Raw genomic sequence first — 15,217 nt, 5'->3', positions numbered from 1 at the left:
CTCCTGTGTTACTTGGCCTGGGAACAAGGCAGGTAGCCTTTTTGTTCCTCTTTGCAACTTTTACACTGTTGTCCTGTTCTCTTCCCCTAAGCCCATGGTTCCATTTTCCATCTGGTTTCTTTCATATAGCAAAAGGTTTTCAAGGTTCATCATGTTGTATCATATATCTGCCGCTTGTTCTTTTTACTTCCGAATAATATTTCATTGTATGAATTTGCCACATTTTCCTTATCTCTTTCACAAGTTCATGGACATTTGGGTTGTCCACTTTGGGACTAATCTGATTAATGCTGCTGTGAACCTTTGTGTGCAAATCTTTGTGGATCTGTTTTCATTTCTCTTGGGTATATAACTAGGAGTGGAATTGCTAGGCCATATGGGTTAAACTCTGTGCTTAATTTTGGAAATACTACCGAATTGTTCTCCAGAGTGGCTGTGCCGTTGTACATTCCCATCAGCCACTTACACAGGTTCACACTTCACATCCTCAGCGACACCTGCAATTGTCTATCTTATTGATCAACAGACATTGATGGGCAGTGGCCAAGTGTAAACTGGGGAGCCCCCTCCTGTCAGGGGAGACCCAAACTCCGGAAGATCCAATACCTAACTGACAATAAAAGTTTGGGTCAAGGCTGGGCACGGTGGCTCATGCCTCTAATTGCAGCACTTTGGGAGGCCGAGGAGGGCGGATCACTTGAGGCCAGGAATTCAAGACCAGCCTGGGCAACATGGTGAAACCCCATCTCTACAAAAAATACAAAAATTAGCTGAGTGCAGTGGCATGTGCTTATAGTACCATCTACTTGGGAGGCCGAGGCAGGAGAATCACTGGAGCCTGGGGGGTGGAGGTTACAGTGAGCCATGATCACACCATTGCCCTCTAGCCTGGAAGTTTGGGTCAGTGGCCATTGAAGTAATTGTTTTCTGGACTAAATTCTTCCTGACTGTACTAAGAAGTAATCCCTACTTAGCTGCATAAATGGACTATATGCTATTATTTTAATTATCAAGGCAACCCAAAGCAAAGTTCTAAAAAATGTACCCTCCCATCCCAAATAGTTCATTTTATTGCACAAATGCTACTTACGTTACAGCTAACGATGAGGCCTCAGAAATAGAGATAATGTATACTATAAAATGACCAAAGACACTTTATGTTAGTCTAACATTTTGCTTGTGAGAAAGCATATTGTAGGCAAGAATAGTCCCGTGTATTTTATGCAGGCAAAATTCTGTATCATTTTCTTCTATAGTCAGTTTAAAGGACATGTAAGGCTTTCTATAGCTTTATACAAATATAAATGTTAAAAATATGTAAAATGTGCACTATAATTCTCAGAAGCTCTTTGGTTTACTAAGTACAATGGTTACTTAGTCAAAATATGCTGAGTGAATCTGACCTAAGAATAAATTGACTTTAAAAATGATACAAAATAATGACTTAGTGTGGTAATAAAATGTTGTCAATTTTATTAAAAGCTGATTCCATTTCTTCACACAGTTAAGTACGTTTCTTCCTTGTTTTGTTAAAGCCCATTTCATAAGAGTAAGTTGGCTCTGTGAGAGCATCACTGATAAAGACACGTACAAAGTTAGCACCACACGTTTATAAATGCAGATCGCCACAAGGACCTTTCCAATATGTACAAGCTCCATTTACACATCCACACATGTATTTACAGCTAATAAATAAAATGTAAAGCCAAAGCATCCTTGATATAAATAGCAAAGTTTTTCAGAGCCAGAGTTCCCGGTGCTATGTGCTGCTTTAGTGAATCTTTTAAGTTAATGCACCCTGGGTCACAACCCAAATCCAGACATTTAATCAATTAGTAATAAAGGGGATGCCAACAACAAATCGTACATCATTTTATTTTTAGAGAGAATTCATTCCAAGCCTGATGATGTTAATCACAACATTGGTCCTACTATTTATAGGCACGGTCGTCTCTCTCAGAGAAAGGGTCAAAGTTCTGGCACATCAGGAACAATTTCTACTCCAACATGTTCCAATACATCCCTTGATCGACTGTTTTTCCTTCCAAATTATGCTGAAGGACAGCACACATGCAGAGCTTTCTAATATGTGTTCACATATCACACATTTTCACAGTCCGGTTCCCAGCGATAGCCTCTGAGATATTTGACATCTTTATCATTTCATATTTTTACATAGAAGAGCATTCTGAAAAATAGGAGATCTAGTTTATAAATAATTGTTCACTCACTCTTGATTAGTTGTTAAAAACAACAAATAACAACCCTCATGGTGCTCCATGTGGCTCCTTGCACGCGATGGTTTAGTAGCACTGCTCAGGAATCTACCCCAGGAACTTCTCCACCCTTTTACTTAGTAAAAACAGTCCTTCTCTAAAATCTGTAGAAGCTCACACAATGCAAAATTTGAACTCAAACGTATCTTTTCATGTCAACGCTAGGAACAAAAGAGACGTACTGGAAGTACAACTGAAGCATGACTGAGGTAAGCCTAAAACTGAATAGTAACTGTCAGATATTGAATGATTTTACATTGATGAAAATCATTTGGAGAATCTAATAATAAAATTATGGTATTTTTTTTTCTGCACCGTTCAAATTATGTGTCAGCTGAGGATTACAGGCTCGTTTTCAACCCCTATCTAGAGAACATTATTATAATATGATCTTGAGACAAAGAAAAAAGAAGGGGTAGAGAGGGATTAACCTATACATGATAAAGCCTATTAAGAATTAATTGATCTGGATTTTACATCTGCTTGAATTTGTACCTTTGTCATGATGCAAGCCAATGGTAGGGACTGTTTAAAAGCTCTGTGTTTATCAGCCCCTGTCTTTGTGCCTCTCCAAGTCACACATTGCTGGTGGACTTCTGGACTACATTCCAACAGCAAGAGGGAATCATTCTAAAACATCATGCATACTGCTAGGTAGCTGAGTCTGATTCATGCCACGGAAAAGCATTTTCTGTATTCTTGGAGACTTGGAGTAAACTTTGAGAAAGTCTTAGCCTGAAAGATCTAGAATTTCAATTAAAATAGGAGGTTCTAACCAATTATAGGCGATGGCCCAATACGCCACATGAAGGAGCCTTATTTTACTATGAGCCCAAACAATTATTTCTTTCTCAAAGGACAAAACAGTGCTTTTCATGATCCACTGTCTTTTAACGTTGGAGGATGTGCTGTTTGGCCACTATACCCCACAAATTGAATTAGCCACCTTTTAATGCTTGAGACTGTCTCCTAAAATAACTAACAAGGATAGAGCTGGGATTAATATTCAGGAAAATCCGCTTTTGAAACACGCCAAACACTGGGTATGCTTTGTAAAAGTTACTTCCTTCACTTCATTCTTCACAGAATTCATGTGCTGTTCTTTCTTCTGTAGAGCCGCCCAGTTTCTGAGAAAAAGCACAGGAAAAGGGCAATTTATTATCTGCTGATTGTTTTACAAACCCTGCTCATACCCCACTGGTTTTAGGATGGAAAAAGCCTTCAACTGGAATTTCAGAACAAAGGTTGTGAGAATAAACCCGTGGGGGGTGGGGGGCGGGATGTGTATAATGGATTGAGGGGGGGCGCGGGATGTGTATAATGGATCAGAGAATGGCAGATTCATAAGAATGAAAGACACTGGAGCAACTATTTAGCCCCGTCCAAATAAGGTGCATCATTTTTGGAGGACTGGGCCAAATGACTTCTAAATTTAGAGGATTTCTTATTCTAAAATGTATAAAACGAAAAGCCCATTCCATTTCATTTCTTGTGATATGAAGTTTCTGACGAGTTAGCAGAAGGTGTGAGAAAGAGAATCTTTGATTTGATTGATTTTAATCACAGAAGAAAGGAACCATTGAAGATTATTAGTCTAATTTATAATTACTTCCTAGATAAAGTTCAGGTGCATTTTTTAGAATGCATGTGGCTGGGCGCCGTGGCTCATGCCTGTAATCCCAGCACATTGGGAGGCCGAGGCAGACAGATCACCTGAGGTCAGGAGTTCGATGACCAGCCTGGCCAATATGGTGAAACTGCGTCTCTACTACAAACAGAAAAATTAGCCGGGCATGGTAGCGGGCGCCTGTAATCCCAGCTACTTGGGAGGCTGAGGCACAAGAATTGCTTGAACCCGGGATGCAGAGTTGCAGTGAACCAAGATCATGCTACTGCATTCTAGCCTGGGCAACAGAATGAGACTCTGTCTCAAAAATAAATAAATAAAAATAAAATGCATCTGAACATTCTCTGCCTAAATAACTGTTCTTTCAGTAATCCTATAATCGGACAAGGAATGCATCATTCGGCTTTCTCAGATGAAGTCTTGTAATTTATAGAAATAATATGACTGGACGTGCTTTGCAAGCAGAGTTATTTACTAATTTAATGAGGTTTTATTTTTACATTCACATATAGATTTAAAGTTGTAGATGTTCTGGGAGAATATGCGTGCTATTTATGTGTAACACAAATGCATGTATAAAACTTCATCTAGAGCTGGGTGTGGTGACTCATGCCTATAATCCCAGCACTTTGGGTGCCTGAGGCAGGCGGATCACCTGAGGTCAGGAGTTCAAGACCAGCCTGACCAACATGGTGAAACCCCATCTCTACTAAAAATACAAAATTAGCCAGGTGTGTTTGTGGACACCTGTAATCCCAGCTACTTGGGAGGCTGAGGCAGGAGAATCTCTTGAACCCAGGAGGCGGACGTTGCAGTGAGCCGAGATCGAGCCACTACACTCCAGCCTAGGCAACAAGAGCGCAGCTCCATCTTAAGAAAACAAACAAAAAACTTCATCTAAAAGTCTCTTTCTAAGAATTGAAGAAAGTATGATATTGCCTCAGATTTGTGATGAGGAAAAACAAAGTAATAACCTCTTAGAAGAAAAGTCTCCAGTTAGATAAGAATTGCGTTATTTTGGCTGGGTCAATACCACTAACTATTCTCCATTTCGAGTTTATCTTGATGCTCTTACATTAATGCTTTTGATCCAGATGGTCTCATCTAGTCGTTCAGAGTTTATACACCATAATTCCATTTTTATAAAAGATGAAAAACTTATAAATATTGTGTATGTATAAAGTCTGAAAAAATATAAATCAAAATGTTAATTGGGGTTGTCTCTGAGTGATATGGTCACAGTGATTTTATTTTCTTTTTGCTCATTTTTCCTGATCTATTTATAGTAAACATGCATAAAATCTATTATAAAGTAGAATTTAAAAAAATTAAAGATGTTAATATATAGGGTCTTTAATATACTTTTCCTAATAGGCAATTTTTTTTTGAGACAGAGTCTTGCTCTGTTGCCCAGGCTGGAGTACAATGGCGTGATCTCGTCTCACTGCAACCTCCGCCTCCTGGGTTCAAGCAATTCTCCCACCTCAGCCTCCCGAGTAGCTGGGATTATAGGCATGTGCCACCACATCCAGCTAATTTTTATATTTTTAGTAGAGACAGGGTTTCGCCATGTTGGCCAGGCTGGTCTCGAACTCCTGACCTCAGGTGATCTGCCCGCCTCAGCCTCCCAAAGTGCTGGAATTACAGGCATGAAGGCAATTCTTATTCTATACTTTTGTCTCTAAATGCAAACTAGGAAAAGAGAACAAACCAAAAGCAATTGCTTTTCCTATTTCCAGATGACGCTGTGTCCAGCCTTTCCCATCATTTCTTGTGTCACTGGCTTGTATGACATGATCTAATATTTCTCCCCTTTGTTCCTGTAACCCATTAGCACTTGCTATCTGGCAGGGGATGTGTGGAGGGATGAAAATGGCATATTCCAGGAATTCAGAACAGGAGTGGTGAAGGTCACATGCTTAGTCTCCTCTTAGTACTGACACTCTGGAAAGATTCAGCTAACAGCTGCCACATGGATTAGCCCTAAAGGTCAGGTAGGAAAGAGGCAGAGAGTTGTCTGGAGATTGAAAAGAGAACAGTTTCCTATAACTCTCATTCTCTTCAGTTGGTAACTTCGAGGGTTTTGAGATGGTTGCTTGGGCTAGTCCTGTTGGCTGGCTGTCCTGGAGTGCGCTGGCGCTTGCAGAATCAAGAACTATGTGGCTACAGGTGATGCAATGAAACCTTTTCATTTCCCTGAATACATCCCGGGAAGAACTGCACCCACAGCCAGAACGGCAACTACTAAACTTGCGTTACATGCTCTGCAGATGGGATTTGCAAAGACAGCAGAGACGCAGTAGAGAAAAACGCAGAAGTGAAGATTCAGGGGTAGTTCAAGGAGTAAAATAAAACCTAAAATGTGTGCCTGGGATGAAGGTCAGGGCTGGGAGAAACAACGGAAAGAAGAAAGAGGAAGTATTGCAAAAAGCAACAGACCCATCTGATACGTATGCAGAAGGACTAAGAAAGACTGAAGGCTTTGATCACATGAGTCAGGACAAGCTGCTGGTGATAGGGTGAAGAGGAATGCATGAAGCTGCCTCCTTTAGGGTACAAGCTCAGGATGCCCGGACAGCTTTAGCCCAGAATGCTCACCAGCCTGACTTCTTATTCAGAGACTTGTCATGGCATTTCACAAATACCGCAGGTGCCTTTCCTTTTTGCAAGTGAGACACTTTCTCCCTAGAACAGAAGATCACCCTGTGGAAGAGAATGGATGTGACTATGCCATGTAGAATAATCAAAAGCCCTGTTCACAAAGGTACAGTTCTGTCAGGACTGTTTAAATACTACGTGATCGTGCTGGGTAATTGTTTTGATATTCCCAATAATTAACTGTCACACTCAGGCCACATCAGAATCAGAGGGTAATTTGAGAGCCTAACCCAGTGTTCAGCAAACAAGCTGGTTAATTTAGATAGACAGGCATGCAGACAGCCTAGAGCAGCCTTATATCACTGGGCTTTCACCAAGAGATGATAAAAGATCAACTCTTCCATCTCTTAGCATCTGCATTAAGGAATTAGCGCATCTGCCTTCAACTGGACCTTGCTAGTGAAAAAAAGGTTCTTTATAACATTTCTATCCCATCCCCAAGATCTTTTTTCTTTTTCTTTTTGGTGATACAAGCAAATGACTACTATAGCGTTCTCTATGTAATTCATTTTATGGGTACCCATGGGTGAGGCTGCATAGACAGGTTGACATTATCTTGGAATCTCATCCCCCTTGAAGAGGTTGGTTTGAATCTTTGATTATCCAGGTAACATCTCGGAGGTTTGTTCCCCAGGTATTTTGTGCTCACAAGAAACAGTGCCAAATGAGAAGCTTAGATTCTTGACTTCTAATCCCAGCACTCACTGAATAACTGTGAGCGATTCAGGGCTTATGTTTTCCTTACATGAAATACAAAAATACTGTCATTTCCCCAAAAAATAAAATAATAATAAAATAATACTCCTAAAGAAAATCTACATCATATAGTAATAAATACAAGGTTTCCCAAAGCTCTCCCTGAATCTTGAAGGCCCCTGAAATACAACCCCTAGGTCATGACATCAGGTGGGGGTCTCAAGTGAATGAAGAAAAATACATTTAATTACTTTTTCTGAGTCTCTCCGGCTTTTACTCTGATCTTCTGAATGGCAAAGCCGGGACTGCTCCACCAGTCTGACCAGCTGAAGTATGAATCGCTCTTCCATTTGAGCTTCAACATAAGTAGTTCTCCAATGTCTACCTCTGTGTAAATTAGGAAGGAGTATGTCTTATTTGTGGAAACTTCAGGCCTAAACAAAAAAGTAATACATTTGGTTAGTTATAGAGATCAGCTCTCCCTGTCCACCCCCCCCCCCCAACTTTTTTTTCTCCTCTCCAAATATAAATAGCTCTATTGTTTAGGGGATATTTTTAAAATGCAAAAAATGCCCAAGAAAATACCCAAAATGATGGCCGATGGCATTTAGTATATTTTAAATTATATCCACATCCCTTTGGTGTATTCCAGCATTTATCCTAATGACATGAACTATTTAATACAATTCTAAAAGAAAATCCTGAAGTCAATCATTCAGAAATATAATATTCATTTTCGTGTATTCCTTTTCAATTTGTATTGATACTTGAACATTATTTAGTTACAATCATAGCACACATAAAATTCTCTATTCTTTATTCTCTTTATATTTTATATTCCATTTTTTACCATGTTTTCCTGGTTTCCCAGAATTATAGTTTTTATAGGCTAGATCATTTTTATTGACTTGATACACCACAGTTCATTTAACTACTGACTCAATGTTGGATACTGGATTTCTAATTTATGCTAGTATATGTACCGCTGTAATTGATGTTTTTAAAAATGTTTGTTGACTATTTCTTTAGGATAAATATTAGAAAAAAAATCACTTCCTTCTATGTAATAACATCTCGTAGCTGTGGAAAGTTATTAACATACTGCCTTCTGCACCTAGAGGGTTCTAGCTGTGAACAATGTGCAGTAGGTTCACATGTTCTGCTTCACCACCTTGTCTGCACTGGCTATTTTAAAGATTTGTTCTTCTAGTAATTGTAAAAGAATATCAAGTTGCCTTAATTTTATATTTCTTTGATTAATAGTAAGGGGTAGGCTGGGAACAGTGGCTCACACCTGTAATCCCAGCACTTTGGGAGGCCAAGGTGGGTGGATCACCTGAGATCAGGAATTCGAGACCAGCTTGGCCAACATGGTGAAACCCTGTCTCTACTAAAAATACAAAAAGTAGCTGGGCATGGTGGGGGCACCTGTAGTCCCAGCTACTCAGGAGGCTGAGGCAGAAGAATTGCTTGAACTCGGGAGGCAGAGGTTGCAGTGAGCTGAGATCGCACCACTGCACTCCAACCTGGGTGACAGAGCAAGACTCCATCTCCAAAAAAAAGAAAAACAAAAAAAACAAAAAAAAAAAAAAAAGAGGAGCTAACACTTTGTTATGGACTTGTTACTACTTATATTTTCTATACATATTACATATATATCTATAGAGTGGTTTCCTGTTACTATTGCTCATTTTCTTTAATGTCAAACCTTTTGAGATAATTTGATTGTATTGTTTAACAGCAGCTTTATAAAAGAAATAAGCAGATACAAGATGATGAATAAAAAAATATAGTAAGTGAAAATAAAATGACCAATTTAAAGCATTTTTTTTCTCAATATAAAATAGAGGAAAGACCTCAATTTTGAAATTCTGATTTTTTAAACTAGAGACTTGTTTTCTAGGCATCCCGCTCTGCCTCTGCTGCTCAGACCGAGGGTTATGGCAGGGGAGGGAGCAGTGCCATGATGACTGCCCCCGTGTGCTACTCACAGGGTGAATGGGATGTTCTCACTCTCAGCCACGGTGCCATACAGAGAAATCTCAAAGGCCTGGTTGGTATGGGTTTCACTCTCAGTCCCAGAAAAATGAATCTTTACTTGGTAATGGAAGACTGTCGGGGAGGAAATTGGAACATACAGATCAATCTTTATGAAAATATCACAACCTCACACAATCAGGCAATTTAGAACCACAGAAAGTATCTCACTAGCACTCAAACCGAAAGTTCACACACATGGAACCACTGGTGTTGCTTGGAAAGACTTCATCATGCATAATGTTCATATTTAGAAAATGCAGACCTTGAATTCTACTCCCTTTCAGAGAAGTATGGTTATATGCATAGGAAAAACCCAAATGTGTCTGAATTGCCAAGCAGCACTAGGAAGTAGCCATCTTTGATGGAGTGCTAGAGAGATCAAATCAGCAGGCCAAATAAAACACTCATGATGCTTTCTCCATGAACTCCACCATCCTTGGCCGTCTTGTCCCTTAGCATCTGGAGCAAGCATATTCGGCATTTGCTTCTGTGTCACTATATGTCACTGTGTTTGTTTCATGAGTAGGTCTGTCCTTCCACCCTGGCTGTAAGCAGGCTTCTGGTCAGAGGACCATGCCCACCCTTTTAATTCCCCCACCATCTAGTGCAGAGTAGGTGTCTACTAGGCACACCATAGAACTTATTTCATTAGTTTTTCCATTCTGTGATGGGCACACCAAAATCTCACAAATCATCACTAAAGAACTCACTCATGTAAGCAAATGCCACCTGTTCCCCAATAACCTATGGAAATAAACACAAATTTTTTTAAGAACTTATTTCATGAGCCATCAGCGAGGCCACAAGGACTGCCTTGTAAAGCCAGCTCCTAAAGTATTCTATACTAGGGACAGCCTCTGGAAGCAGGTACTTGAACTTCTATATCTCTTCCCTGCCCCTCCTCTGGTCTCTACCAAAAACCCTGAGCAAATGGGCCTGGGGAGAGGTTAAAAGGAAAGGCAGCAGGACTAAAATACAATCTCAATGATGGGGGAAAAAAGAGTTCTTGGAGGCCAGGCACGGTGGCTCATGCCTGTAATCCCAGCACTTTGGGAGGCCGAGGTGGGTGAATCACCTGAGGTCAGGAGTTTGAGACTAGCTTGGTCAACATGGTGAAACCCCATTTCTGCTAAGAAAAATACAAAAATTAGTCGGGCGTGGTGACGGGTTCCTGTCATCCCAGCTACTCGGGAGGCTGAGGCAGGAGAATCGCCTGAACCGGGAGGCAGAGGTTGCAGTGAGCCGAGATTGTGCCACTGCACTCCAGCCTGGGTAATAGAGCAAGACTCCGTCTCAAAAAAAAAAAAGGAAAAAAAAAAAAAGGAACTCTTGGAGTGTTTTTTCTTCTATATCCCACTATCCTTGGTCAGATTTTTTCTTTTATTTGTGTTACTGTCTATTAAATGTACTTTCTCTTAAGCTGAGACACAGATCTCTTAAGATTGATGGTTTAGAATAGAATATAGAAGACCATATTTTTATGCTGCATTAGACTCTCATCCAGGTGAAAAAAATTTCAGTAAATTTTATTGTTGTGAACTTCTGATAACAATCTCTATTTTGTTTAGATATGTCTCTTTTTATAATTAAAAAGTAGCCAGATACTAAGCAAAAACAGAAGAACAACAACAAAACCCCACAGCTACTAAAAGATGAAGAGACATTGAATTGAGAATTAATCAAATCCCTTGCAGGCAGCAGGACAGGCCAGAACTGAAGAAGCTGGGAGTGGTGAGGTGCCCCCAGGAGACACTGGCAGAGACTTGAACCCACTGGTGCAGGCAGCAGGGATGAGTGAAGCCTGTCTGTCTTCAAGATTATGGTCCCGTGGTCCCCTCTTTACCTCATACACATTGCCTGATTCTGAAGAGTTAAGGTTTCCTTGAAGCACAGGTGCCCCAACCTCTATACCACAAAAGACACCTCTATAGATTCTAGGAATCACCTTACACACGGATGCCATATGTTTTACCTGGGGCCACTGTTCTTTAATATCGTCCTTTCCCTCAGGTTTCCACCTGAATTCCACAAAAGCCACCCTTCCTGAAGTTGGTCCCTCTCACCAGATTTATCCAATGACCTCCTCTCCCATTTTCCCACCATTCCTTTAGGTCTGGCTCTAAACAAGAGGCCAAGCTTGAAATTCAATTGTGAAACAAACTCCTGGCAAAATGGCAGTATCTTAGAAGGTGTGAGATACTCTTGCCTTCCAGGAATAGTTGCATTTAAAAAGACAAATGAAGCCAAGGAGGGCAGATCACCTGAGGTCAGCGGTTCGAGACCAGCCTGGTCAACATGGTGAAACCCCCCTCTCTACCAAAAATACAAAAATTAGCCGGGCATGGTGGTGCATGCCTGTAACCCCAGCTACTCCAGAGGCTGAAGCAGGGGAATCCTTTGAACCCGGAAGGCAGAGGTGGTTGTGGTGAGCCAAGATCGTGCCCCTCTACTCCAGCCTAGGAGAATGCTAGACTTCATCTCAAATTAAATAAATAAATAAGACAGATGGTCCTTGCCTTTATGTAAGTCGTGAACTTTCTGTAAAGGGCCAGGGAGTAAATATTTTAGGCTCTGTGGGCTATCAACTCTGTTATGGTGGCATGAAACCAGCCTTTGCCAATATGGTAATGAATGTGTGTGACCGTGTCCTAATAAAACTTTGCATGAGCACATAGAGGGGAACAACAGACACTGGGGCCTCCCAGAGGGTGGGAGGAGGGAGAGCTTCAGGAAAAATAACTAATGGGTACTAGGCTTAATACCTGGGTGATGGAATAATCTGGACAACAAACTCCCCTGTCACAAGTTTACCTATTTAGCAAACCTGCATATGTACCCCTGGACTTAAAAGTTTAAAAAAACTATTTACAAAAGCAGAAAGTAGGCTGGATTTGGCATAAGGGTTATAGTTTGTTGACCCCAGGTGGATGGTTCCAAATGAGCTCTGAGCTCTGTGCTGATAGCCTGGCCCATGCTAATGGCCACATGTACAGGGGAGGGCAGCGAGCAAGGCTGCAAATCCCAGGCTGGGCACTGGGGCCTTGCTGGCAATGGGAATTAGGAGCCTCAGGCAAATGGATCAATGTAACTCCCTATCAACAGAAACACCAGTGAGGGCTCCGGTTTAGTAATATCAGTCATCATCTCTGTTCCAATGGACAGAATCAGTACGTGCGATGCAGTGAGCATGATAAAATAGGACTCCTTGATTTCCTTATTTACAACAGTCTCCAGCCTACCTTTGTAGGGCATCTGAGAACGAGTCTTCAGGTACATCTTGCTGCTTCTTTTGGCTCTGACTTTATTGATCTCATAGCCCAGATTGTTGCAGCGGTTCTTTCTACAACTCAAGCAGAGCCCTTTCTCAAAGGCTTCCTTGGAACTGCACCTATAGGCCTTACTTGGATTTTCTTCATTCAACAAGGAGTCGATGAAGAGATGAATGGAGCGCTCGTGGGAGCACTTCACTAGCTGGTCCACATCTGGGTAAAAAAGAGACACAAAGATTGTATCTCAGCAGAAATCCACAATGTGTGTTTCATTTGGCGTGTCTAAAATAGGTTAGATGTGGCGTTAGAATAAAATGACCCAAGGATATAGTCCTGTGCATTTATGATCGTAGGCGCTATTTCAGGAAATATTCTTGGTGGTAGCGGCCCACGCACCTCCAAGACAGAGAAAGTTGCAAGTTCACAGGGAATTTTCGACTTTCGTACTTCTTATATTTATGTGTATGTTTATGAAGCTGTAATAAGCCTCCAAGGTGGAGGTTGATTTCCTTGTTTGTCACATCATTCTCTTATATTGAAAGTGTCTAACACTTCTAGATGCTTCTAGAAACATATACACGCCCCTTGCCTTACAATATATTTTTCCTAAGTCAAAAATACTGTAAGTTGAAATGCACTTAATTCCCCCAAAACCCATCATAATGTCCAAAAGTTTTAAGTCAAACCATCATATATATATACACATGCTTCTCAACTTACAGTAGGGTTATGGCCCAATCGTAATTTTTTTTTTTTTGTATTTCTAGAAACCACATCTTAAGAGGGTAATCGTTAAATGAATTGTATTTTATCATTGATATTATGTATAATTGAGGATTCTGCCCCTACTGACACTCTTTTACATCAAATGAACCATAGAAATAATCAGCAATGCCATAAGAATGACTTCCTTGTATGTTTTTAGGACAATTGAAAATAGTAACATTATGCTGTAAGTTCTATAACGTGCACAAAAATAATGAGAATATCCTACGTAGGTCCCAATGTCCATAAAGTATGCAAAGGGCCCTTAAAAATAAATCATAAGCTGGACATGGCGGCTCACAGCTGTAATCCCAGAACTTTGGGAGGCTGGAGGCAGGAGGATCACTTGAGGCCAGGAGTTTGAGACCAGCCTGGGCAATATTGCAAGTCCCCTGTTTTTACAAAAAACAAAAACATTAGCCAGGTATGGGGGTGTGTTCCAGATACTTGAGAGTCTATGGCAGGAGGATCGCTTGAGCCTAGAAGTTCAAGGCCACACTGAACTCTGATTGTGTCACTGCACCCCAACTTGGGCAATAGAACAAGACTCTGTCTCAAAAAAAAAAAAAAAAGAAAAAAGAAAAAATCATAAATTTAACACAAGCTAACATTATTAAAGTAAAACATTAAGCCAACATTATGTTCTGAAAATTTTGGAAGATTTATACTAATTAACCTCTCCTTCCATTCCAATAACATCTACAATCCTTCCATTGGCTTTGCAACTGCATTCAAGGTGTGACAACATGTGGCCAGATAGCATTTCATGATGCCATTATTGAGGTCAGTGGAGTTTTCCTGTCTAAATCTCACCTTTTTCTCTTGCTACTCTAAGTGCACTGCTCAGTGTAGTCTACAATATAGTAAATAAAAGATAAAATGTCTGTTTGCCTGGCTATAAGGTGGTCTTGCTGAACATTGCAGAATTCTTCAGAAACATAATTTGGCCAAATGTGTATATGAAAACTACATACTTTGGAGCTACTGGGTAGGACTTTGGGTCAATAAGGGTTAAGGATAAGAGTCACATTTAATTCACTTCTAAATAATATTTACCTCCAAGGCCTCTCTCTGCAATCACGCGAATAGCTTCTCCAATGTTACATCCTGGCTGAAAAGTACCTCCATTCGGGTAAATGTCAACATGCCCAACTGGTTTCTGGATTCCAATGCTTCGGCCAGGGGACCCTCTGGTGAATGTGTGTAAGACGTCTACAAAATCTGCATCATCAGGAGAAAGGCGACTTGGGGCCTCTGCATACTCAAAGTTAGGTCCAGCTGGATCAAGGCCTTAAAAGGGAAAAAACAGGTCCACAAATTTGTAAATTTCCATTCGTGTGATATTTGTATGTCACTGATCATCATTTGAATGCACTGGCAGCTATTTAGATTCTTATCATCACCTATTCTGTAGTCACTGGATCTTTACTTAGACATAAAAGGAGGCTTGGCTCCTTCTACAATGAATTTGAGTCTCTTAGCCTTATACAGCAATTTTCACTCGAGATGGCTGGATTTCCTTTTGTAGATTATTTTGAATACGTTGAGAAGATGTATAAACAGCGGTGGGTTCTTTCTCTCTGTGTGTAAGCAACACCTTTGCCTAGATGCCTGTCTTCTTTCTAAGTGTCCTCTGGAATTGGTCCTTTTTCTTTTTTCCTCGTACTGATGTGCATTACACTACGAAAACACAGAGCTGAGAGTGGAGGGAAACAGGCTTCCCAGAGAAATCTGCAGGCATTGTGTGTAATTCTGCTTTATTTCTGTGCTGTTGCCAGTGGATAGTAAGCCCGTCAGAGCATCTGTAATTTTTCTTATCCCTAATAAAGAGCCCTACAATGAGGTAATCAAGTGCTGGGCATGTCTCCTGGAAGAACACCACACAC

The 15,217-nt window shown here is 40.6% G+C and overlaps 1 protein-coding gene across 1 annotated transcript in view; it reads right to left on the bottom strand.

Annotated features, from left to right (window-relative positions):
• Positions 1–1,448: 1,448 nt before the first annotated feature.
• The window catches only part of LPL (lipoprotein lipase), a 28,801-nt gene continuing 15,032 nt past the window's right edge, over positions 1,449–15,217 (bottom strand). Inside the window, exons 6-11 of the mRNA XM_025393263.1 lie at positions 14,388–14,621; positions 12,537–12,779; positions 9,249–9,369; positions 7,509–7,691; positions 6,502–6,606; positions 1,449–3,403 (exon numbers count right to left, since the gene is read on the bottom strand). Coding sequence (XP_025249048.1) covers position 3,403; positions 6,502–6,606; positions 7,509–7,691; positions 9,249–9,369; positions 12,537–12,779; positions 14,388–14,621 — 887 coding nt within the window. The 3' untranslated portion in view covers positions 1,449–3,402. The remainder of the gene's footprint in view (positions 3,404–6,501; positions 6,607–7,508; positions 7,692–9,248; positions 9,370–12,536; positions 12,780–14,387; positions 14,622–15,217) is intronic.

The sequence above is a fragment of the Theropithecus gelada genome, chromosome 8, assembly GCF_003255815.1.
Source record: "Theropithecus gelada isolate Dixy chromosome 8, Tgel_1.0, whole genome shotgun sequence".
In the NCBI taxonomy this organism is placed as follows: Eukaryota; Metazoa; Chordata; class Mammalia; order Primates; family Cercopithecidae; genus Theropithecus; species Theropithecus gelada.
This window is presented reverse-complemented; position numbering and strand designations above follow the sequence as displayed.